This window comes from Meles meles, chromosome 15 (assembly GCF_922984935.1).
Source record: "Meles meles chromosome 15, mMelMel3.1 paternal haplotype, whole genome shotgun sequence".
Lineage (NCBI taxonomy): Eukaryota > Metazoa > Chordata > Mammalia > Carnivora > Mustelidae > Meles > Meles meles.
This window is the reverse complement of record NC_060080.1, coordinates 14527122-14553550: the sequence shown is the minus strand read 5'-3', so window position 1 is coordinate 14553550 and position 26429 is coordinate 14527122. Positions and strand designations below refer to the sequence as shown.

The window sequence follows — 26429 nt, the reverse complement described above, 5'->3', positions numbered from 1 at the left end:
AGAATTGCAAAGGCGAGAGTTATTTTTTGGCGGACTCGTGTCTCCAGTCTTCACTGAAGATGGAAGCAAATTGTGCCTGCGTTTTCTGGAAACGCTGGCGCTGAGATGGGACCTTATTGAGGAATTTGCCAAAGCCCCAGGGAGCAGAGAAGATAAATGCTACCAGGCGGCTACAACTGGGGCAAAATTCAAAAACAATAGAACGTCAACTTGAGATCACAGCAGGCTACGGAGAGGGTGACAGAGAGCCAGGGAAATGACTTGGTGCCCAGACAAATGAGGACGTGGGTAATGGGTGATGGCACTATAAACACCGCTTTGAAGGGAGGCCGGAGGGGCAGGAGCGCGGGCGGCTGTCCCTACCCGGAGACTCCAGCTCATCACCGAGGAAGAGGGAAACGCAGTCGCGGCTTGGCAGCCTGCCCGCCCCATGCCCTGTTCCAGCCTTCCCCGCAGTCTCCCCGGGCGGCTCGGGAGGGCCAGGTATGGGTTTCTCCTGTCATGCCAGTGTTTTTGCAGAGAGGGCCTTGGGGGTCTTTGGAAAGTGACTTAGCTGGAGCCACACGTCTGCCCGCCTGGCATCTGTTACCACTTATACCAGGAACATCTGGCCTGAAGATCGCAGTGAAAGTGACACTTGTCTACAGAGAAAAAATGTTGAAGTGTACATTTTGGACATGAAGGAATAAGTAATGACATTTAATGTTTTCACAAGGCTGCCGCACTGAGCAGCTGGCCTCCACAGCTCGGGCGCAGGCAGCCCTCCGAGGGTCCGTACACCGCGTGGTGCGCCCGCCCACTTCTCAGAGGGTCCCTTCCCGGGGACATCGCTGCCCCAGCCAGGCTTTGTCCCCTGAAGAGCGAGAACGAAGGCAGGCACTGGGGAGGCCCTTCACTCCCAGACCTCACTCACAAAAATGGAGAGCGGGGAGCCCCATGTAGAGAGGGTGCCCCGCCAGACGGACGTCAGGCAAGCCAGCTCAGCGGGGCCCTCGTGGGACTGGGTAAACAGTATTCGGAGGTTCAGTTTCTCATCTGTGGAATGGAGGTGCCACAGATGATATGTCTAAGGTTCCTCCAAGAGCCAAGACTCCGTGCTTTCTGGAAGAGAGGCGGTGCTGTCCTTTCCATGCCAATCCTATAGGTTAAACACGATTCTTTCCAAACCCCGCTCTTAAATGCACATCTCCCTTGATGTGGCGCTTCTCGCAACCCCTCCAACTTCAGAATAAGGGAGCAAGTCCAACGGGGCCCTGGGTTCCTGGATGAGAAGACATCCCGAGAGGGAGAGGAAGGTGTCAGGACCTTCCCTGGGAGGCCCCCTGCTGGCACTGTCCCCATGCCATTCCCCCTATCCACGTCCCTGCCCCTCAACTTAGCGGTCTCCTGCACGTGATTTAAAAGAGGGGGCTTGAAAGAGAAGCTGAGGCACACTTGCTGAAACTAGGTTCCTTTTTGTTGGCGGAGTGTTGATGAGGATGACATAATAATTCCGCCGAGTCTGGCAGAGATGGGGATCATCAGACGGCAGTGCATACTAAAGAACTTCGGGATTTGTGAGTGACCCTTCGCGCAATTTTAACACGCCATCCCTAATTGTGGATGCCTTTGGAATTTCAAAACTTTGTCTGTGCCAAGATGACACATCGACGATGCATTATTAATGTGCAAATATCACCAATAATGTGTATGTTACTGTTGTAAGTTCATGTCTCACCGAAGAAGATCCAGTGAGCCCCTTCCTGTTATCTCTTCAACTAGGAGGTGGGAGGTCGAAGCAAGGACTGTTGAACCCAAAGTACCATCAGGGGTGGTTATGCCTCTCATCCCCTGTCCTCTCCAGCAAGTTCTGAAGGCTGCCTGTCTTATAGAAGAGCTGAGCCCAGCTTAAAGGTGGTCACTCTGCTCAGACACCCTAACCTCTGGAGAGCCAGGAGAGGACAGTGACCATGAGAACAGTGAGAATCAGTTTACTCGCCAGCTGATTGGCCCACACTGCTTCCTCTTGGGCCAAAGCAGGGTTTGTGGGTCCATAGGCACACATGATTTGGGGCTACAGCTTTTCTAAGCTTTAGTCTATGGCTCTCTGATTTGATTTTGTATATCCAGGAGCTTTTCCTCTCTATTCTAGAAGCTGAGATTAAATTGTATGTTTAGGGTGAAGGCAGTGATCAGGACCAGACCTGGGTCTGGGCATCAGAATGGTGTGCATGGCACACTTCCATGGGCTTACCTCTGGCGGGCGATGGGGGGGTTTGCTAAAATGCAGCTCTAGGGCCTGAGCTTCTGCATGTTTGGCAAGTTCCCCGGTGATGCGGATGCCACCAGCAGATCACACTTTGAGTCCCCACCAAGTGTGCCTTCCTTACGAACTTGGACTTGGGAATCAAACACAACTGGGTTCAAGTCCGGCTCCAGACTTGCCTAGCTCTGGGACTTTGGGACTAGTTCTTGGGTGTTTCCGAGTCAGAGCTCCTCACAGACACCGAGACTATCATTGTAGCCACATCTCTGGTTTGCTGCTGGGGCTCAGGCAGGTGATGCAGGTGTCCTGGGCCCACCATCTCAGGAGGCAAGAAGGCCCTGGGAAAACTGTGTCTGGCTGTGCACTCCGAGGCTTCCCCTCCTCCAGCGCTACACCCACGAGCCCTGCCTAGAGCCCCAGGGAGGCTTCTGGACCTCGCTTCTCTGTTGGGAGTAACAGGAACGTGGCCTCCTCCTGGAGGCACCACACAGAGTTTCTTCCTCACAGAAGTGACACCAGTGGTGTTCGTGCTTGAAATCACGAATCAAATCAAATCAGGATTTGATGGTCCTTCCCATCAAATCATGACCCTGGAAACACTGAACTTACGGAAATTAACATAAACGCCTTCAAAGAGATGTGTATGTTTCCTCACCTACAGACATGAGAGGTGAGACAAACTGCTAGTCCTCACACACTAGAACACTTCCCACGGTTTTTAAAATTAATGGACACGTAAAATGGGTTGTTGCCAAACCAAATTGGCATGCACTGTCAAAATGAAAGAAGAGCATTAAAAAAAAAAAAAACCCTATTGGCTAGAACCTGCTGTCCTGACCCCAGCAACACAGAGAATAAGCAACAGTTGTGGTGTTCCCATCCCGCTGTCCGTTACCAAGTCTGGAATGTGCAGGGTGAATGGACAAACCAAGGACTCCCCACTCAGCCCACAATGCTTTCCTTCTCCTTGAAACTTCTGGTAACACTCACGGGGTGGGCTATAAAGTCTCTGCACCCAACTTTAGGGGACAGTTTTGCTCGTCCATTCTCCCGGACGTCTGTATTCCAAGGGAGCTCTGCTGCAGAAGTGACATTCTTCTCTGTGGGCGGAGATGGGTGTTTTTTCCCAAGACCCAGGATGCTCTCTCATGGCACAATTCCCACATGTTGGCAGCATGGAGTTTCCAACATGATGTGGAAACTTAAAACTGAGGAACTGAGATGGTTTTTGTTAATTATCAGTTAAAGTTCTCTTGCACGTAAAGAAGGGGGGGCGGTTAAAAAAGACACACCTAGGGGCGCCTGGGTGGCTCAGTGGATTAAGCCGCTGCCTTCGGCTCAGGTCATGATCTCAGGGTCCTGGGATCAAGCCCCGCATCGGGCTCTCTGCTCTGCAGGGAGCCTGCTTCCTCCTCTCTCTCTGCCTGCCTCTCTGCCTGCTTGTGATCTCTCTCTCTGTCAAATAAATAAATAATATCTTAAAAAAAAAAAAAAGACACACCTACTCAAGTGTTTAAGATGCTTTAATGAAAAGCTGTTTCTTTGACTCTGGATAACTTTTCAGTCCTTGGAATTCTCCTTAGCCACACCCATACGCCATGGGCCAGAGTCCTGCTTTACCCACGGCTCTCAGAACGTATGTGCTCGAAAGTCCACCGACGTCCAGACCATTGGTGGAGCTCTGAGACCAGGCAGACACTCAAGGCCCACGGCAAACCTCCTGCATCAGAGAGTCTGAGGAAGGTACCCGAGAGTCTGCGCTGTGGGAAATCTCTGGGTGTGACACGGTGCCATGGGATTTTGGAAAGCACCTTCTAAAACCAGTAACACGTCAACTGTCTTTCTGGTACCAGCCCAGCAGGAATGAGCTGACTGGCCAGCTCCTAAGTGGAGCTCATCCTTCCTTTCCTCAGTGAGTGGGTTTTATATCAGGTGAACTAACACTCAGGTGTCCCGTGTCAAGCCTCTGCTGTGGTGTTCCAAGCTCCCAGTCACTTTGTTGCCCTTGCAGGACCAGAGGCATTGAGAGCCAAGCTTCTTCCATTCATGGGGGCCTTTTGCGGCTCTCCCTTGGATAGCTTCTCAGAGGGTATTTACCCTAAAGATACAAATGTAGGGATCCGAAAGGGCATGGGCACCCAAATGTTTATAGCAGCAATGTGCACAATAGTCAAACTATAGAAAGAACCTAGATGTCCATTAGCAGATGAATGGATAAAGAAGCTGTGGTGTGTATATACAATGGAATACTATGCAGCAATCAAAAAACGAAATCGTGTCATTTGCAATGTGGATGGAACTAGAGGGTATTATGCTAAGTGAAATAAGTCAGTCAGAGAAAGACAATTATTATATGATCTCCCTGATATGAGGAATTTGAGATGCAGGGTGGGGATTCTTGGGGGGAAGGGGGGGAAAAATGAAACAAGATGGAACCAGGGAGGGAAACAAACCATAAGAAACTCTCTTAATCTCAGGAAAGGAACTGAGGGTTGCTGGAGGGGAGGGAGCAGAGGGATGGGGAGGCTGGGTGATGGACACTGGGGAGGGTATGTGCTATGGTGAGTGCTGTGAATCGTGTAAGACCGATGAATCACAGACCTGTACCCCTGAAACAAATAATACATTCTATGTTAATAAAAAATAAAAGAAGAAAAAAGAAAATCAAGAAAGAACAAACCCCACTATAATTCATGGTTTATCCTTTTTTAAAAAGTTAAAACAATTTTTTTAAAGACTTTATTTGTTTATTTGAGAGAGTGAGCATAAGAAGGGGAAGGTCAGAGAGAGAAGCAGACCTCCTGCTGAGCAGGGAGCCCGATGTGGGACTCGATTCCAGGACTCCAGGATCATGACCTGAGCTGAAGGCAGTCACTCAACAAACTGAGCCACCCGGGCACTTGATCCTTATTATTTTTTTTTAGATTAATTTTTGGAAATGTTCATTACAGACTGAATTTTTGACAAACCAAGTCATGACTCCTGAAAATTCTTTAACTGGAATACATGGATAATAACACTTTAGTTTTGCATTTTCTCGCGTGACATGTGATATGAAAACTAACACCTCATATACCAAAGGAACACAACCATCGGTCATTTTGGAGGGAAAAATCATATGCCGATGTATTTCCCTTTTTCGTATTTTGGATTTGTTCAAAGTGTTTCAGCGGACGTTTCATCTCCAGGGGAAAGGCTCACCTGTAGGGAACGGGACGCGTGATCAGCCAGTGGATTTGTCTGAGTCAGCTGGGAGTAGAGGGAGCCATGGTGGGAGCTGGCGTTGTAAGTGTCCACACAAGCTTGGGGCTGAGACCATGGAGGAAGGGTGCCTGGCCCTTGTGGTTGCTTAAAATGGGAGTGTGGTTTCCTGCTCCGCGCATAGTGCCCTGCTCTGTAACGCCACTCAGATCCACAAATACCACTTGTTCCCCTTCATGAAGTCTGATTTCATAGAAATCAGAGCAACAGGGGCTCTTCTGGCAGAGGGACGTGGCCCTCCCACAGCTTGCTGATCACTCTGGGTTTGCTCAAAGGGCCAGTATTCTGGAACATTCTCAATTCCATTCTCTCATCCATCCCCCTCCCTAAAGCTGGTACTTGGGTTTCAGTCATAGGAAATGGAGGAGGACCACCACTTACTCGAGCTGCATCCAGATGCCTTTCAAGTTCCCAGGGCAATCGCCTCTCTCTCAGTGGGGCCACCGCTCTGGGGACTCAGAACAACTTCATTGTGACTGTCTGTACTCAGGAAGTCCTCCTGCCATAAACACGAAAGAGACAGAAGTCCCTGATCTCCTTCTACCAGTGAATACCATTATTCCTGCATCAAGCTGAGGTATCCCACAGCTGCGTGTCACCTAGGGTGGGTTGGTGTTGGCAGCCTTGGTAGTTCTCTGGAGTGTATAAGTTGGGTCCTCTTCCTTTCCTCCCCTCATTGCAAGCTCAGGTTGAGGAACTTGGAGGCGCCACCTTTTAGTGGAGCTAAGAGACTAGGCAAGCGAGCCTTCTTCTACCAGCCTGGGGCAGGGGCAGGGGCAGGGAGTCTGTCTTTCCCTCAGTCCCTAGCTTGTTTCCTCTGCATCAGTTCTCAAGGGTAAGGAGGGTGGCCAGAGGCCTAAAAGAACAGCACGGCCGAAGCTCCCTAGGATCTCCTGTATCCTGTTCTCCTCTGTAGGCAGAGGTCAGAGTGAAGAACACTTTATTGGGTATTTTGTGAAGACTTCTCTCTTTCTGTCCCTATCTGAAAAGCTAGAGCTAGGATGACCAGGAAGGAAAGCCTCCAAGATGCAGCTTTGTTGAACTCATGAGGGAGAGTAGAATGGTGGTTACCAGGGGCAGGGGGCGGGGGGTGGTGGTGTTGGTGAGAGAGCCGGGGAGATGTTATTTAAGGGTACAGACTTGCAATCAGTCTAAGTTCTAGAGAGCTACTACACAATATGGTGATTACAGGTCAATACCACATTATAAACTTCAAAGTTGCTGAGAGACTAGACCGTAAGCGTTCTCATCACACTCAAAAATGGTAATTAGACGACGTGACCGAAGTGTGAGCGCTCTGGTTACATATTATTGCAATCTGTAAATGTATCAAACCAACACTTTATGCACCTTAAACTTACACATTGTGTCAATTACGTCTCAACGAAAAATTAAAAAAAAAATTAAACATGCAGCTTTGATGCCAAGGAAAAGAGAGGGTCCAGCTATAATATTCTGTGAAGGAATTCAGATGGAAAGTCCTCCACAGAGGACTGGACTCTAATGGCTTGGGAGGAGGGACAGGGGTAGGAAGTATCACGTGTTTCATGGTTGGGGTGAGGGGGAAAGGATTCACAGAAGCAGACTCCCTCTCTTCATTCCCGTGGTTCTTAAGAAAGCCAGAACCAGAATCGGAGGAGGGACCACATTCTGACCAGCCTCCGTGCTGGAAGGCTGGGCGCAGGGATCCTCCTCTCCTCACCCAGCCTGCAACGTGGAGGTCACCTGGGAGGTGGCTAACCCAGCTCCGAGAAGAAAGAAAAGCTTCACAGATCCTGGCTCATCGTTTTTCCCAGGACCAGAAACTAATGGTGGTAGATAGTTGCCAAGGATTTCGGATTATTTAAAAAGAAAACAAAACAAAAACTCACAAATCTGGTTTTGGAGCAGGGAAAACCAGAAACCCCACGGCAAAAGGGAATTCCTCTTTTGTTTGTTCCTTGGAGGCGCAAGAGTGTGCGTGGTTTTAAAGGAGGAAAGGCGAATTTCGTGACTCACGTAAGAAAATTTAAGGGGGGGAACCCACTTGTAGGTAAGATTCAATAGAACTAGATGTGGGAGTTTGAGAGGAAGGGGTACCGGCAGATGCCACTTGCTCGCCAGCAGGTGGCGCGTTTTCTTCAGGATTGCTTCCCCGACTCTCTCGATAAAGCATCGGGGCCAGACCAGCTCTGAGTCCCTTCGCCGGAAATCGCTATGCAGATAATAACCCTCCAGTGTCTGGAAATGTTTAATTACCGCGAACGTTGATTCCTCCAGCGCCAACCGTGGCCGATGCAGCCTGTTAAAGACGCAGCGCCGCGGGTATGGTAAAGTAATTCTCTTCCTCAGGGTTTCCCCCTGACTGTACAGAACTCAGTTAACATAACTTTTCTTCATCATCCTCAATTTGATTAGACACTGCTTCGTTCCTAATACATTGATTTCCACCTTTGGATAAGAGGAAAAGTTCAGTAGTCTTAAAAGGTAGATGGGTTAAGTGTCTAAAATAATTCTGACAACTCATATTTGCACAAAAAGTGTAAATTCGCTAGACCTTTTATACACATTTTACACTTGCTCCTCACAATACAATGCATCATCATTTCATTTTACAGATGATGGTTTGCCCCGGATTCATGCAATTTCACATGAATATTCGTGCTTCATCCATATTCTTCTTCTAAACCGGGGATAGATGCAGGCAGATGTGTCCTGTTACACTCAGTAAGGTGACAGATAGTTACAGGATACTTACGGACTCATAAAGAACTTACGAAACGGGAACTGCCTAGAAAAACAGTTCACTTTCCCTTTCAGTTTTGATACTGTAACTTGTCTGTTGCTGTCACAATAAACACCCGCTCTTGGGTTCACCTGGGATCTATTCTCCGAAGACTCTGGAATTGTTTGTCCTTTATCAGAGTGTGTTATCTATACAAGTGTGTGTGGATGTCGTGTTACCTACCTCCCCTGCTTAACCCCCACCCCCACCCCCCCACCAAGCTGGATTTTGACCTGATTGATCTTAATGGTTCCAGAGGAACTGTTGAGCCATTACAATCCATCATCTAAATGATTACAGAGGGATACCTAAATCTCCAGGTTATTTGAAAGCTCTGTACGTGCATAAGGGAGGGGGGTTCAAATGAGCAGAGCCCCAATTGTCCACAAAGTAGTTACAGGGGAGGCTTGCTTTGGAAGCAAAAACTCACAAGTGCTAAGTAAATTCCTTTCTTAAAAATGAGGTCATTTTTGTGTGACTGGGGAGTAGGGAGAAGTGGGGTTCTTTTTTAAAATCCAAAACACCTCAAAGCAACAGGGGCCACGTTCTAGTTAACTTTCTGGAAGCTGTTCAATTTTCACTCCGAAGGCTCTTTCCTTCCCAGTAAGCAGGAGTTGGGAGGGGAGCTGGGATTGGGGCAGGGAGACCAACGGAGGCTGTCACAACCTCAGTTGTGCCCCGAAAAGTTGGCGGCGAGGGCTCGCTGCGGGGCTGGAAGCCATGCGGTCAGAGACCGGGTGGCTCGGCAGCCCTGGCTATTGATTGATCCTCGCTGGACCCCACTAGCGCTGGCGGGGTGTAACCCGGACCTGGAGGCCCCCCGGCCGCTAGTGTGGGGACCTTTCCCCAAGGATGCTCAGTTCCAACGGAGACTGAGACCCCTTGGGCGCCCGCGGTTCCGCCCTGCTGGCGGTGGGCGGGCAGGAGAATCCGAGGGAGCCCTGGCGGGGGTCTGCGGGCAGGTCTAGTGTTGGCGGGAGCCTAGAGGCTCGAAGTGAGCAGAAGCTGCAGCTGCGGGTGGCCGGGTGCGCTGGCCACCGGGGGAACCAGACAGGAGTTGGGACACCTGCAATGCGTTCCCGGGCCATAGGAGGGTTGGGTTCCGGTTACCGAGGACGTTTACTAAATTCCAAACATAATGTCCTTGTGAGTCCTAAATGAATCTGACTTTCCTAAGAAGCAACATGGAAGCCCTTAGGTGTCCTGGGTCCCGCCCTCCTCAAACCAGACAAGTCCGAGACAAGTGGGGCCAGAGTACTTCCACCTGCTTTAGGCTGAAGGGTTTCTCTTAAACAGTCCGTGGGGGAGGGGATCCTCCGCTGTTCGCCCTTGAACGGAGGGCAGAGGGGTTCTTAGCTTTCTGGGCTTCTGCTCACCCTCCTCAGAGGAAATTAGAACCTGACTGGCTTCCAGGGGAGACAGAGTCCATGGTTTGTGGGCCATCCCCTTGGGAGTTTGGATTGGGGTGCAGCACTCTTCCGTAACTAGCAAATCTTTTGTTTCATTTCCGAGGTTTCTGGGGTTGTTCAAAGTTAGAGCAACTTTCTAACTTTGCTACTCCTACAAGGAGTATCTTCCAAGCCAGGTCTCTGAAACAGGTCCATCTTTGCCCCAGCTGTGTCGGAGTCCCACAGCTCTCACCTTGTCTTGTCCTGCCTTGAGGACCAGCTCCAGGGGAGGCAGACAGAAGGCCTCTGGGAAGCAAAGCCAGAAATGCTGGGCCATATGGAGCCAGCTCCTACCTTGCATTCCCATCTTACCCTACAGCTGCTAAATTCCAAGATTTGGCCTGAGTCCAAATCAGTTTTCCAGATACCCTGAAAAAAGTGACATCAGACAACCAGTTGCATGGTCCTTTCTTTAGAATCCCTAAAGACTCTCTCCCCAAGAGTTCTTTAGGGATCCTACTACCTGGAGATTTCTACAAGTCCTTGAAGAGTGTTGGCCAAGGGCCCTGATTCAGAAGAAGACAACAAGTGGAAAGATGGGGGAAACACAGTTACACGGTGTGTTCTGAGAAGGAGATGGGGTTTGTACACCTGGGAGGCTCCATCCCACAGAATGTCCTCTTCTGAGCAGACATTTCTTAAGCAATCTGGACAGCCAGAGGGCCAGCTGTGAGGGCCTCTCTTGGATGCTTTCATGGCTGCTAATGGAGCTTCATAAGCTTTGTCTCCTAGGAGAGACTGAGACTGGTTATAGGTGAATTCCCTGGACCCAGGTGGAAGCGAGTTCAATGCAGGAATGCCCTGCTGGACTTTCCTTCTAGTCCTTCCCCTGCTCTTGGAACTTGCTGCCTTGGCATCTCAGGGAAGGGAGTGATCTCAACTCCTTTCTGCTCCCAAGGGGCCCCTCCCTGGCCAGAATGTCACCCCATACTGACAGCTGCTAGGATTCCAACTGTACAGCAAACTTATGTGGGTCCTTCAGTCAGCACTAACCTGTGGTGAAAGATGAGTGCAGTCCCTTGGGGTGAAAGCTGTACCCCTTCTTCTTCCTCCCCACCCAAGTCAAATTTACTGAGGGGCTGGAGGCCAGGTTCTGTCCTAAAAGCCTGTGGATAAGACAAGGATCTTCTCCAACTATGTCTTTTGGGGGCATTTCCACTATTATTTCCCTAGGTCAGATAATGACACCCTGAAAATGTCACACCAGACTTGCAGAGCGAAGCTGGACAAAGCACCATTTCCTCTCCAGAGACACAGTACTAATATGCCAGAGACGCACCGAGGCCAAGATCCAGCCCCAAGGGCTGGGTGGGCCACTCAGCCACAACTGCGGGGCAGACCTTGGGAGTGCAGTGGTGTGAATCTGGACCCACCCAAGCCCTGGGAAACCTTTGCCTCCTCCTGAATCCAGGGCTGGTGTTCCAGAGAGGTGGCCACAAGAGGTCAGGGCTAGGGTCAGCTGGAGGTCAGCTCCCAGAGCCCCGCAGTCGATAAGGTATTGGTACTCTCCCTAAGGCAGAGGCAGTGAAGACAGAATTTCCTGCAGCCAGAATCCTGACCACCCCACCCCCCTTAGGTCCCAAATGCCACCTGAACCAGCTCCCTGGGATCGGAGGTCTTGAAGTTGAGGAACTTTGCGGCTTGCTCTCTCCAAACTCCCAACCTATCCTCCCAGAACAAGTGAATACAGGATGGGAGGGTGGCACAGTGCATTAGAGTAAAACCCCAGAGGGTTTGGGATCCTAGGACGATGACTTTCTTGACCTCTTTCCCCCATCCCTCACCTCTGATCTTTCCACCCAACTCCATAACCCAGAGTCTGGGGTCAGCCCTAGGCACTGGGGTCTGGGTGGCTGCCCTGGGGACTACTAGATACCAGGGGCCCTACCCTACACTCTGGGAAGGGATTCTGGGAGAAAGAGCGACTCCACCAGGGGCCAAAGAGAGCTGGAGTCCAAGCTACAGCATGGGGATCCCCCTGTAACCCCCCCAACCGCCCGCCCCCCAACGCTGCACAGGCTGTGTCCCAGGCGAGCAGGAATAGGACCTCGGAAGCGCAATTTCAGCCTGCTCTCCTCCGCTTGAGGCTGTTTCCTCTAGCACGTCAGGGGTGCCCCGTGGGTCTCACAAAGCAAAAGGGGTCGCACCGGACTGAAAAGCAGGGGACGCAGGTCCCGGGAGGCCGGGGCAAAGTGAGCGCAGCTGCCAAAGTCTGCTGCCCCGGTCAGCAAAACTTTGTTTCCCAGTGCGCAGGCGCAGGGCAGGGTTGGGGGACAGGGGAGGGAGGGGAGGAATCCTGAGGCAAGGGGAGGAGGGAGGGAGGAGGGTGGTGGATTAAAATAAGTAGGCGGCTCGGTGCTAAGGGATGAGTGAGTCGGAGCTCGGTCTCTCCCCAGCAAGTTCTCAGCCGCTCCCGGTTCAGACCCAACCAGGGAGCCCCGAGCGGGGCTCACCATCCCCCGAAGGGCAGGACTCCGGGGCAGTCGAGCGCTCCCGCGTGTCGGGCGCTCCGAGTCCCCGCAGCCGGAGAGGGGCCAGGACTCTAGAGCTCCGGGGGGTGCCTGTGGAATCCAGCTCCTCGGGCTTCCCGGGTCCCCCGCAGCGGAGCCCCAGGGAGGCCCTCAGCCCGGGACCGCCGCGGAACAAGGTAACTGCCGTCCTGGGAGCCCTTGCTCGGCGAGGGGAATGCGGGCAGCGCTCCCGGGTCCCCTGTCACCGTGCGGCGGGTGTCTCCTCTCTCTGGGTCCCAGAAGGAAGCTCCTCTTGCTGAACGAAGGCTGCAGGACCTTTGTGAAAGTGAGAGCAGCTGCAGCCCGGGGTGGTTGGGGGTGCTGGCTCGGGACTTCCCGCGCGGGGTCTTCGGCCTCTGACCTCCGGGGAAGGAGGGGGCGGGCCTCCACTATTGCTCCTCGCGCGGCCAGGCTCCCAGGACTCCGCGGGGAGATGCCCGCGGACTTCGGAAGTCAGCCTGTGGGCCCCCCTCTGAGAAACCGAAGAAACTTCAGCGGGCACAAACTTTCCCGAGATGCACGCCTAGCTCAGTCTGACCTACTTTAGCTGACGAAGAAGGAAAAGAGAGTGGATGGATGGCCACGGCCGCAGCCGACGGCGCCAGGGACAGGTGCATGCCCCAGCTAGGTCGCGCTTTTCGTGCAAGTTTCTTTTTTCTTTTCTTTTTTTTTCTTTTTCGGAGTTGCGCTCAGGTATCAGGCCGGCTTCACCGGGAAAGCAGGGCCGCGTGCCTGACCCAGTCTCGCACTTGTGCTCTGACTTTAGGGTGTACTCTATAGGATCATTGCTCTACGCAGCCAGGGCCTGGGGAGTAACCCGCCGCTCTTTTGCGTGCAGGGAAGCGCGCAGGGGGGCGCGAACCCTTATCAATTGGAAACCCGCACGCCAAAGTAGTGGAAACGCTGTGGGTGCCCTGAGTTTCTCCGGTTTGGGGCTTATAAGGGAAGGATTCGTTTCCTCCCCAGACTATCCCTTAACTCAGTCTTCGGGAGAGAAGAGGGAAGTCGAAGGAAAGAGGGAAAGAGGTGAGGGGCTGCCTGCAGAACTGCTTGCTTTCCCGAAATGTTTCTGATCCGAAGAATGAAAACCCACATCCAGTCCTTTTTAAGCAGCTCGCGCGGTAGCGGGATAGGCTCTCAGGGTGTAAAGTAGATCCGAGGGTTCCTTTGTTGCCACAGTTTGGTAAATTTCAACCCGGCTAAGAGCTGCGCGCCGGCTTTTGGGAACAGAAACCACGTGCAAAGCTAGTTGCTCTCCCAGGATCATGGCCTCCGGGAGAAGAGAAAGGGCTGACAGGGACAGGGGACGACTGGTGGGTAGATGTTCTATCCTAGGCTCCTCGAAGTGAGTGCAGTTTCATTAAGATTGGGAAACTGATCGCTAAGGACCAAAAGGGCGTTTAAATGCCAGGGGATGGTCGCCTAGCCGAAGGGTTCTTTCGATCCCGTTTGTTGGGAGAATTCAACACAAGTATCCCGTGGTGGTTAGTCCTCCCACCTGGGGTCTGGACGCCTGTCACCACGAGTGTGTTGGGGATTCGATGTCAAGGATGATTTTCTGGGGCTGCTGCTGGGCTCCTTCAGGCGCAAGCTCGGGGAGCTCGCTCGGTCCTCATTAATGCAAGCAGTTAACTCGCTCACGCTCAATTAGCCCCGAATAAACCACTTTAATAGACTCTGCACACTTCATTAATGCCCGGCGTAGGGCTGGCTGCAGACCTGGGATGGGCGCTCCACCGCGCGAGCGAAGCAGCGCGGGCATTGCGCAGGGGACCCAGGCTCGGAAGCGCGAATTGCTTTTGCTGCGTGTAGTCGGGATCTTTACCCGCACCTCCCGGGTCCCGAGGCTCCAGCTCCTTGCCAAGTGGATGCCTGGCCCGGGGAGCGGTGTTTCCCCTCTTGTTTAAAAATCTAAAGCGTTCACACAAGGGTCCCGGGAGTCAGGGCAACGGGACGCGGAGGGGCTGGGAGTTCGTCCATCCTCCCGGGGTGGAGAGGCGAGTGTGAGACTATGTTTTTCTCTTAGTTGACCGCCTGAAACCGGATCGTGCATTTGGCCCATTCTTGGTACTAGTGTTAAGGAGCCACGTTTCGAACGAATTTCGTCCCGGGGAAAGTCGTTGGCGAGAGCCTGGGGATCCCTGGCCTCCGAATGCGGCAGAAAATAAGAAACTGGCTGCGTTGCTGAAGAAAATAAATTGAGTGTTGGGGGAAACAAGATCGGGCAGATAGCCCGGAAAGGTTGGCTCCCAAGAGCAGTGATGGCGGCGAACGCCCCCTCCCCCTACGGAGCCCCTGGTCTTCATGGTTCCTAGGGGTAGGCGAGGAAAGGCCAGGTTAGTACCCGGCGCTGGTGGGTTTCCCATCCGGGCAGCGAGCGGGCTCGGGCCCTTGTGCAGCCCAGAGCCCCGCCGCCACCGCCGCTCGCTCGGCGGGCGATAGGCCGAGCACGGAGAGGAGCAAGCTGGGGCCAGGGTGGCGCCGGGCTGGCCCCGGGGAGCCGGAGATAAGGATCTGATTTCCAGCGCCCGGAGGGGAAGAAGAGGTGACAGCAAATCAAAGAGCGCTCACCTCGCCTAAGTCTGGGCCAACCTTTGAAGTTGGCGAATCTTCTGGTTTTTTCCTTCTCCCTCCTCCTTCCTCCCCAACCCCAAAGGGCCCCTGCTTTCTCTCTGGCCCCTTTCCTATTTTGCTTCGCAGTGTCTTAGCGCTCTAAGATGATCACCGGGCGCCAGTGATCAAAGCATCAGAGAAGACTGGTCCCAAATCCCTGGTTCTTCCACTGGCTTGGGCACTCCTGCTCCCCAGGACAGGTCACTGTGGAGTTGTCTCTCCCCTAGTCTGAGGCTGAATTAATTGCTGTCTTGATGCTGGGTTTTCAGACCATTGCTAAGTAACTTGCTGCTGAAAATTTTTGCAGACTCCCTGTGTTTTGCACCTTCCACCCCTAGCTGAACCTCTGCCCCTCCTGGACCGCTATTCAGCCAGTGACCTCTTCTGCCAGCTTCCAAGTGAAAGCGTTTCTGGGTCCGGATTGTCCTTAGTCCTTCCTGAACGGGCAGGGCACTCTCCCATTAAAAGCTTTGCGGCAGTGAAAGGCTGTGGAGTCTCCAACTGGGCCTTGTGGCCTTCAGCCGAGGGTCAGCTAGGCTGGGGAGATTGTCTGGGTGGCCTCAGTGTCTGCCCGAGGAAGGAGCAGAGCAGTGGCCTGCACAATTCAGGGAGGAGGACTTACTGAAGGTTAGAGGAGCAAGCTGATGAAGAGAAGAGGGGGAAATGAAGACTAAAGGAACAAGTGGGCAGCCGGGGATTGAGACAGACAAGGAGAGGGGCTCCCCAAGTACCTGCTTCCACAGTGACTTCTTAAGCAGCCCCCAGCAGGGTTCCAGAGAGGTCAGCACTTGAGCCTCCCAAGGCCCCCTTGTGCTTTCTACTTTCCTTCTCCATTTTTGCTTCCACTGGACAGACGGAAAATTAGGAATGTCTGGGAGGCGTGGAGATGAAAGGTCTCTTCTGCAGAGCCCTGGTCTGTTCATGGAGGCTGGAGACCCCGACCAAGCAGGCCAGGAGATGCCCGTCTGCTGGTCACTTCAGCATGCTGGACTTGCAGTTGGAGGGGCAGAGATCAAAGTGGCCGAGGCCCAGCCTCAGTGCTCTAGCCCATGGGCATACCACCTGCCCAGGTGTCACAGCACAGGTAAACATCCAGAGAGCCCAAAGACACTGCCCCCTTTAACATGGGGTAGGAAGGGTACTGAAGCTCCCGCCTGTGTGCCCGCAGATGTGTGAATGAGTAAATGAATATGGGTGTCAGTGTCCTTGCTGAAAAGAAGGTGAGCCCCAGGGGCAGAGGTAAGGAGTCAAATCCAAGAGCTGAGAGGGTGGTGTCAGCTGGGCTCATTAATAGTGAGGCGGAAAAGCAAATCTGATTTCCAAGGTGAGACTTCTGAGGAGAGAGATAACATGGCTTCTGGAAGCCAGCTGAGGATCAGCTAGTAGAGCTTAATGCCCAGGAGGCTGGAGACATAGAGATGTGTGTGTGTGTGTGTGTGTGTGTGTGTGTGTTCTCTGTGAGGCCCTTCCTATGTTTGGTGTGATCCCCTGTGTGCATGTGTGTGCTCACATGCGCATGTGTGTGCTCACATGCGCATGTGTGACCACATTCGGGCAGTTCCTGCATTTCCTCGCGTAGCACAGCACTGATCATCTCCGTTTATCTTTGCACCTTGTTGTCAACTGCTCCAGAACGTGTGAATCCCTGTTTATCTGTCCTTGTGCTTTTCTCTGTTTGTTTATCTGCCCATGATTGTGGAAGCATGCTTCCTAGTTCCTGTTCTCTTTGCAAGAGAGTGCAGTTCTGTGTTGACTCAGGCTTGTGTGGATGTAAATTTCCACAAGCCAGTTTCCCTGTGCTCCCGCCTTTCTCAGGGCTCTGGACGCTGGAGGCCCTCCCTTCAGTTCGTTGAGTTGCGTAGGATTTAGTTTCCCGGCTGGTTTCTGTAGCAAGTTGTGTGTCTCTGCGAAGGTCATCTGGAGGGAGCCCTGGCATGAAAGAGGGTTCCGTCTTCTCTGTGAGGGCAGTGGGTTCCCTCAGTGGGATCTCAGACTTTCAGCATCTGCCCTGGGGGACAAGGAGGGTGTGGCGGGGCTGGAATCCAGAAGGAGGACCACCTACCCTGAACTTCTCTTTTTCTCTCCCTTCTTCTTTCTCCTTTCTTTTGCAGATTGAGATTGAGAACCCAGGGCAACTAACACCATGGGCAGCAAAACCCTGCCGGCACCAGTACCCATTCACCCGTCTCTGCAGCTCACCAACTACTCCTTCCTTCAGGCAGTGAACGGCCTGCCCGCCGTGCCCTCGGACCACCTGCCCAACCTGTACGGCTTCAGTGCACTGCACGCCGTGCACCTGCACCAGTGGGCGCTGGGCTACCCTGCCGTGCACTTGCCTCGCTCCTCTTTCTCCAAAGTGCCTGGCGCTGTGTCCAGCCTAGTGGACACACGCTTCCAGTTGCCTGCCTTTCCCTGGTTTCCTCATGTCATCCAGCCGAAGCCTGAGATCACCGTGGGAGGCAGCGGCCCCTCCGCACTCAAGACCAAGCCACGCTTTGATTTTGCCAACCTGGCTTTGGCTGCCACGCAAGAAGATCCATCCAAGCTTGGCCGGGGGGAGGGCCCCGGGTCCCCCGCTGGTGGGTTGGGTGCCCTCCTGGATGTAACCAAGCTGTCCCCAGAAAAGAAGCCCACAAGGGGACGCCTGCCTTCCAAGACCAAGAAGGAGTTCGTCTGCAAGTTCTGTGGCCGCCACTTCACGAAGTCCTACAACCTCCTTATCCACGAGCGGACGCATACGGATGAGCGGCCCTACACCTGTGACATCTGCCACAAAGCCTTCAGGAGACAAGACCACCTACGGGACCACAGGTACTGCGGGTGGTCCCCCGGAAAAGCTGTCTGTCTGTCTCTGTCCTCACAGTCCTCCTCCCTAATGAGGTGGTTGGTGAGCCCAGCTCTGGCTCCAAGCATCACAGTTTCTGGGAATTCTCTAACATAGCAAAGGAAGCCCGACAAGGCTCAGGGTTCTTGGAGAATGGGTGGAGAGGGCATGGGAAGACTGAGTCGGGTCTCCATGAGCTCCAGACAGGCATGCACAGCTGCCTCACCCGTTCTCCCATCCGCAGCTCTGTCCAATACAAGTGTCTGTGGCGATGGAAAGTGGGACCCTTGACACGTGTCCCCACGGAGCACTTGAAACGTAAAACTAGTGAGACAGCGAGATTAACTTTTTAGTTTTCCTGAACATTAGTTTTAATGACTACGTGTGGCTAGTGGCTGCCAGCTTGAAAGGTGAAGCTCCATTGCCCCCCCCCCCCCCACCAGGTCCCTCCTTCACCTTCATTGTTAACCCAGACCTTATAAGGAAGCAGTGCTTGTCCCTGGGGGAAGGCAGGGATGGGCCTAGCCTGACCATCCGATGGGTCAGACATTGTCTATGGGTTTCCTTCACTTCCCTACCTGACTCACAATCTTCTCCTGTTGCCCACTCCACACTAGGTACCCCCCCCTACCTCCCCCTTTCTTTTGAGGGCAAGTACCTCATTGCTGTGGGAGGGGATCTTGGATAACTGTTTATAACATTACATCATTTTGCAAAGATTAATTTCTCTGTTTTTGCTTTCAGATATATTCACTCCAAAGAGAAGCCTTTCAAGTGTCAAGAGTGTGGGAAAGGATTCTGCCAGTCCAGGACTCTCGCTGTCCACAAGACGCTACACTCACAGGTGAAGGAGCTCAAAACCTCCAAGATCAAATGCTAAAGAGAGCCTCTGGGTCACCAGTACCCTGGGTCACGCTGACCCCTCGTCCGGAGGGACCAGAAGCCGAAGGCGACTCTGGTGGGCAGCAGGAGGGGTTCCCGGGAACTTTCCCTATCCCAGACTTGTCCCCTGGGTCCCGGGCGCACGCGGAACTCGAGAGCCCCGCCGCGAGCCGTGACCCCAGCCGCCCGGGCGGCTCCCCCAGGACGCGGCTAAAGTCTTGGCCAAAAGGCGGTACTCACGTGGCGGAAGGGAAACTGCATTTAAAGAACGAACGAAAGCTCCGCGGAGCCATAGCGGCGCCTCTCCCAGAAGTATTACTTTTTCTATTGTTATTTTATACGTTTTCTTTATTATTTTTTTCTTTGACCATATAAGCTTGTAACTCTGCCTGCGGAGAGAGAGGGGAGAGGGAAAGGAGTTCTGCGCCTTCGCAGCTCCCACCCCCTCCTCCCGTCCCCATCCCCACCCCCGGGAGCCTGCAAAAGTGTAATCCGTGTATCAGCTTCAGCAGCCCGGCCCTGGGGCCGCGGGGCCGCGGACGCCCCCTCCCTGCTCCGCCGCGAGGCCGTTTGCCCCCCCCCCCCCCCCCCCCCCCCCGCTCCGCTCCGCTCCGCCTCGGACGGCAGGGCGGGAGGCCTTGGGGCCTTGGGCTGGAGGGGGCCCGGCCTTTGGCTCCCCTGCTCCGCCGCCCGGTCACCACGAGCGAGCAGCCGGCTAGGAGCAGGGGCGTTGTATTGCGATTGGCACTTTATGCTGACCATCGGTAACAGACATTTATCACTGGAGTTTTTTAAAATATGAAATAAACGGTTATTTTACAGGCATCGCAGGATGGGTATTTTCCCTCCCAAACACAAGAAACTGGGAGGCTCCTTTCCTTGAGAGGAGCAGGTTTCCCTCCCCTCCCCAACCTGCCCGCTTCCCGAACCCCCGCCTTATTGAGGCGCTAGGGCTGGAATGGATGCAGAAGCCTCCTCTCTCCCTGTGTTGGTCTTTCTCGGATCCCATCCCATGTTTATTTTCCTTCTTCACTCCTCCATTGGTCTTAGGTCGCAGTGTCCCCTCTCCTCACCTCCAAAGGGTGGGGGATTATAAAGAAGCCGGGCCTGCAGCCAGGCCAGTACGTTGGCCGTGAGAAATCTCCACGTCTCCCGGTGCCAGGGTCGCTTAGGATCCACTAAGGGAACAGAATGTCACCCACCTCTCCGACCAAAGGCTTCCCTACTGACCTCTGGCATCTGCTCTGGGACGGAAGGGGATGCCTCACAGCCAGCCATAGGACCAGTTCTGTTCCCTGGGCCCCAGTACCCGGATGCACGTGCACAATCCCCGCTACCTCCCCCAAACCCCAAACCTACAACCCTCCCTCCAATAGCATCCCCCCAGACACAGTTCTCAGCCTGGGGCTCGTCCCCTGCCCGGAGCACGGCTCCACGCCCGCGAAGATTCCCTACAGTTTTTAAAGCCTTGTTAGGAATGGCGGGGGCGGGCGCCCTGGGAGGCCCGGGAAGTTTAGGAGGGGAAATCTGAGTCCGCCCTCCACAAGTTGAACCTTCCCCGGGGCGTCTTGCTTTCCCACAATTAGAGGCCAGGCCGCCTGGGGCTCTCCTGCTCCGGGCGGGGCGGGGCTCCCCAGCTCCAGAGTCCTGACCGCCGGGCGGCGCAGGCGGTGGCGCCCGCGGCCTTTCCCAAGCCGTGCGCGCGGCCTCTCCGGCTTCTGTGCCCGGCTCTCCGCGGCCCCGTACAAGGCTGGGCCGGACTTCCCTGCCGCGGGGACCCAAAGCCCCAGCCTCAGGCCGGGCCGTGCGGCCTGAGAAACGAAGCCCCCGCCGTAGGACTTAAAACGCTCCAGCCTTTCACGGCGCCGTCCCCTCCTCCGGGTATGCCTCCCCGCGCAGTGAGGGCTTGAACTCCGCGGTTCCGGAACCCAACTTGCCCCTGTGGCCTTGGCTGGGCCCGCATTGGTGAGCCCGGTCCTCCTTCGGAGCCACGCTGCCCCCTGCTGGAGAGGCCTGAACGGGCGACCCGGGACAGGGGCACCTCGCTGCATCCAGCCCAAGGCTCATTTAGATGAACTCTCCGTCGCAGGCCCCGTCCACCACTCATCTAGATGTCTGGTCTTGCCCTCAAAATCTTCTTGACCGGTACCATGGCCCACTACAAATAAGGACTGTCCGCTCCCGGGTTTGAACCCGCTTGGGCGATCTCCTCTAGGGGAGCAAGATCACAGCCCTTCTTCCCCCAGCTTCATAAGGACGCTCCCCAGGAAAGAAACGGAGTCTGGATCCCAGAGAACTGTGATTTCTGGGCGCAGAGAGGGAAGGTCAGTCAGTGCATTTTGGGTTTTGACGGCTTTAGCCAGCCAGTGCCCGCGTAGTAAGGTGTGCGGTTGGCCATGCTTTATGTTAGGGCCCATGGCAGGAGCCATGTGGGTTCTTTTATGAGCTCCGTGAGGTCCGGGAGACGTGGCTGCTCTAAGATGACAGTGCCTGGGTACATACAGCTGCCAGGGAAAGCTTTGGGCACCTGTGAGAGCGTCTTCCTCAGTTCCCGGCTCTTTTCTGTGTTCCACCTTTTTCAAGGATTCACTACTGCTGCAGCCCCCACATTAGCCACCTCCCAGTCCCCCAGGACATCTAGAGCTTCTGCAGTAAGCCACCCGCCACGGATATGGAGGAGGTTTGCAGGCAAGGTTTTTCCATTTTGGCCCACCCCACCTCTAGTAAACTGAATCCCCTTCCTTCGGTCCCTCCTAGATCCTGCAATTGAGAGACTTCCCATATCAACTGTGTATCCTTAAAGGATGGATTCCCAGCACAGGGTTTACAGAGAGGCGCTGAGAGTGGGGCAGGGTACCCTCAGAAGACCTCCACTGACTCAGTGCCTCCACCTTGTCTTGCCCGACCAGCGGCTCACTATCATCCTGATGGACCCAGAAGCCACTTCTCGGCCTAGCCGGCTGCATCTATACCCTGACAGTGATATTATGGATTGCGTAGTAACAGCACAACAAGTGGAAGGGCAGGCTGGGGCTGCAGGCCCCCAGACACCACGCAGGCTACAATTCCCAGGCAACACAGTTGGGGGAGGCAATTTCCAGCTCCCACTCTGCGGGTTAGCAAGAAAAGGCAATGAGAATGCCGGAAATGCTTGGATGGGTTTTACTGCTTGCCCAGGCTGCAAGGGAACCTTCACCCCAAGATCCCATTCCTCTCCACCCCCACCCCCACCCGACCGCACTCTCCAGACATTGAGCTTCTTTGGTCTCAGGTCCCCAGTGTGACTTAGGTCAGTTTTCGGGAGTGAAGGAAGGGAGAGAGGAGAGTTCAGCTGGGGCCCTCCCCGAAGCCCCTAGGCTAGCTGTTCCAGGGAGGACCAAGCGCGGGGCAGGGAAGGGGCACTACTACTCGGCGGGACACTACTCGGCGGGACCTCTGCTGCTGGGTAGAAGGCGCAAGAGAGCTTCTAGGCAGCCTGGAGCTTCCTGGTGCTCGCTCTGGGAGATCAGTAGCACTCGGGGTGAAGAACAGCTCGCAGGGGCTTGTCCCCAAGAGGAACACGTCAAGGTTCCACCTCCTCCTTCCGAACTCAGGGGTCTGGGTCGGAGGATGGGCCATTTTTTTCCTGCGGACTTCTTGACGGCGGGAGTCAGAGCTAACATAGGTCGGGGGGAAGGCAGAAACGCAGTGGACTGACTGGTCTAGGGTTCCTGGATACCACCTCAGCTCCAAGAAAACGGAACCTGTGAAAGCATACCCACCCTCACCCCTGGAATCTTGGTGCCTCCAGAGCCGGCTCAAAGGCATCCTGCCCCACTTGCCACAAAACTAGGGCGCAGTGATGTCACACGAGCCGCTGGCAAGATACGCCAGGGCTCCAAGTCTCCGGCCGCATCTCATTTATGCAGTTCGATGACGTCACAGACTAGCGGCGATACTACGGCTCCCACATTTCCCGGCCCCGCCCTGCGAATCTTGCCAGAAACGCGCGGAGAATCCGTTCGTTCCCGTACAATAGGATGCACCGACCCGGAGCGCTGGTCGGGGCCCCGAGTGAGGGAGAGTGCCCGGCAGCGTTCCCCTCCGGAATCTCGCGGCTCAGAATGCTCTCCCGGCGGGTAGGGTTTCAGAGCACCAGGGGCCGCGGGATACTAGCCCCGCCCACATTGCCCCGCCCCGCTCACAGCCTCCACCACTGCGCAAGCTCTGTGCGCAGGCGCAGAAGGAACTCGTCGCCCAGCACCGCAAGCGCTGGAGTTTGCCGTGCGGTGGCGGTCCTGGGCGGTGGCTCCTGGCTTCAGTATCCCGCTTTCGGGTGTAAAGAGCACAGAGTACCGCTGGCCGAGAGGGCTCATCCCGCTATCGGTCTTTATGAGCACTAGAGATACTAACGCCGAAGGAGGCAGCTCTGGGATAATGCGGGCTAGAGACTGTTGGAGTCCGTATGGCGCCTCGAGTCCAATGCTGCCCTGGTCCGACGGAGGTCCCTGGGATTCGAGCCGAGAGGGATGGTGCGACCCACCCCAGCCCTAGATCCAGTGCGGCCCCAGTCTTTTCGAGCAGGGTTTTCGAGGCAGAGGTCTTGGTCTCCAGTCCAGCGGAGCTCTTGGACGCACAGGCTTGGTCACCTGCCCTGCCCGTTCAGCCTGGCTTCCTGGGACTCTGCGAGAACCAGACTGATGGTTGGGCCCACGTTCCATGTTTCAGATGAAAAATTCACTATGGACATGAGATAGGATTGGGGGGGGGGAAATCAAACCTCACGTCAGTGGCAGAGGAAGAATTACAAGTTGCGTTTCCTTTGAGGCAAGGGGCCTGAAGACCCAGTTGTAGCTTTTCCTGCCACTTAAAAGGTCAAAGTCATATACATATTTTCTCAATCGTTTATTCACCACTCGAACCAACAACTGGGCCCTAATGTGTTGCAGAACAACTCTGGCGTTTGTGAAGCACCATGTAAAGGTATTAGAAATGCTGCTCTCAGCATTCTGAGGTAGCCTGCCTCCCAAGCTGCCTTTTTCTTAAGAGACTCTTCTTCTCGTCTTCACTTTCTCATCACCCAGAGTTAATGAAATGGGATGGAAGAAGGATATCACCTGGGCTGGTGGTCATGAAACTTCCTAGAAAATCTGAAAGAAGCCGCCTTTCACTCCATGGAGACGAATGGATAAATCAGTTCACAGATTATTGTTGTATTTGCTTGGGAGAGGAAGGTGGGAGACAAAATGTAAGTGCCCTACTTACCACTCCTTTGTGGCATATGCCTAGGGAGAAAAAACAACTTGGGGCAGACTGAGGTGTCAGGCAGGGCGGGGCCTATATATGTGGCAAGTGTGACTCCATAAGTGGTGGTGGTTGGGGGAGGGGGCTCTTTCACTTTGCAAACGCGCCCCCCCACCCCACAGTCTTTGGGTATGTTCTTTCTTTGATTTCTACTCTCATGTCCAGAGCCTGCAGATAGTTGTACACTGTTGTTACATGGACAGATCTATAGGAATGTACCTCTTCACCAGCCACCTGAGCCCTGGTTCTCTGATACCACTCTTGGCCATTTTGCTTGGCCAGTGCTAGTTTCAGCTCCAGCAATCAGAAAATAGAAGGACTTAGAAAAGTGGCAAATAGAAGGACTTGGAAAAGTGGGATGGATGGACAAATGGAGTGCATTTTTTTTCTTATTTCTAAACATGGATCTGAGCAGCTCAGCCATCTCTGGGGAGGTGTAAGCATCATTAATTTTCAATGTTTGGTTTGACTGATCTCTTGCTTGTGAGATAAGATAAGGGATTTAGTTGTAACAGGGGCAGGGATGGGTTGCTTTTTGTCAGTGGTATGAGTGGGTACCGCTTGGGGACTGTAGGTAAATGGCGGCATGAGAAATTTTTATAGGGGACATGGAAGAAGGCTAGAGGAGATGGGGCAGGAATCACTAGATTCTTCACCTCTCAAAAGACCAAGGAGGGAAAATGAGCTTCCAGAGAATCCAGGCCTTGCCTGAAATAATGAGATTTATTTGGGAGTTTGGTTCACCACTTCTTCTTCTTCTTCTTCTTCTTCTTCCTTCTTTCTTCTTCTTTTTTTTTTATGTTAGTCACCGTACAGTACATCATTAGTTGTTGTTGTTGTTGTTCTTGTTCTTCTTCTTTCTTCTTCTTCTTCTTCTTCTTCTTTTTTTTTTTTTTTTGTTATGTTAGTCACCATACAGTACATCATTAGTTTTTGATGACCTGGGCCAGAGCGGAACGTGTCTGTGCAGAATTCAGAATGTCTTCAGTATCTCACAGCATACATAGCTCCTCCTGTAGGTCAGTGGTGGGCGAAGAACCAGGGCAGGTGTGGTGCTGTACCTGTCAGGGACAGTTTCTATTACGGCCTTGTTAGACCTGCCCACATGGAAATATTTGAGCAGAATCACCCTAATGTGAGTGGAGTGGCTCAGAGAGTTCTTGTTAACTGTTACAGGGATCTGTGCGCCATTGACCTGTCTTTTAAATCTTTTTATCTTCTATGTTCTTTTTAGTTTTTTAATTTCTTAGTCTTTTAATTCCTAACTTTGGTACTTGAGTGTGTTAAAAACTCCCACCATGATGGTGGAATTGTTTTTTTGTTGGAGTTCTACTATATATGTACATGTTCAGGTTTGTCTCTCCTTGACAGCAGTACTCCTGGGAGAGTCCTCAGTGTGGCCTTGGGGACCTGGCAGTGACTGGGGCTTTACCACTTTGGGAAGAGTGTGAGGCCGTGCTCGGGCTTCTCCAGGCAAGAAGCCAGGCAAGCTTTTGCCCCTGGCAAATGATGCTTTGTTTTAACTATCGTTAAGTATGTATTTAACGGGGCCAGGAGGATTAGGAGTGTTAGGGGGAAGGGCACTGGATTTTGATGTTTCCTTAGCTTTCTTCCCCCATAATTTAATTTAAACATTTCCAGGCATACAGAACAATAGAGGGAAATTTATACTGAACACTCACTCATCCACCATCGAAATCCTACAATTAACATTTTACTATACTTGCTTTATCACATTTCCTACCACCACTTCATCCCTCAACCTTTTCTTTTTTAAATGAAAATTTATAAATACAGAATAATTGAAAGAATAGGACAAAGAACACTTTCATATCTTCTTCATAAAATCAACAATTGATCATGTTTTGTTATATTTCTCTCTTTCTATCTTTCTCCCTGAACCATTTAAAAGTTAGGTTCAGGGGCGCCTGGGTGGCTCAGTGGGTTAAGCCTCTGCCTTTGGCTCAGATCATGATCTCAGGGTCCTGCGATGGAGCCCCGCATCCAGCTCTGCTCAACAGGGTGTCTGCTTCCTGCCCCCATGCCCCCTACCACCTGCCTCTCTGCCTACATGTGATTTCTGTCTGTCAAATAAATAAACAAAATCTTAAAAAAAAAAAGTTAGGTTCAGACTTCATTATATTTTAGCCCTAAATAATTCAGCACATATATTTTAGGAATAAAGGTGTTATTCTATATTACCACCACATTGTTATCAATAATAATTTTGCCTAATATCAAATGTCCTATCCACATTCAAGTTTCCCCCAATTTTCCCACCATTCGAATTTTTAGAAATCAAATTCCAGAGTTTTCCACATTGCGTTTGTGTCTTTAACATCTTTTAATCTAGAACAGTTCTGATTTTTTTTTAACTTTAATTTGAATTCAGTATAGATTTATGGGAAGTTACAGTCATAGTACAGGGAAGTTCCAGGTACCCTTCCCCCATTTTCTCCCATGGTTACACCTTGTGTAATGATAATACAATATCCTAAGAAAATTGATATTGGTACCATGTATGTGTGTAGTTTTATGCTGTTTCCCCACAAAAACAGGAGTAGGTAGATTCTACCTATTCTACCACCATAATGAAGAT

At 52.9% G+C, this 26429-nt stretch overlaps 1 protein-coding gene across 1 annotated transcript; it reads left to right on the top strand.

Annotated features, from left to right (window-relative positions):
* The first annotated feature begins 12061 nt into the window (after positions 1-12061).
* On the top strand, positions 12062-19120 carry OSR1 (odd-skipped related transcription factor 1). Its single transcript, XM_045978653.1, is given in 5 exon segments — positions 12062-12365; positions 15695-15925; positions 16953-17652; positions 18410-18521; positions 18523-19120. Coding segments are annotated over 3 exon segments (981 nt in total). The 5' UTR covers positions 12062-12365; positions 15695-15925; positions 16953-16984; the 3' UTR covers positions 18724-19120.
* Positions 19121-26429: the final 7309 nt, after the last annotated feature.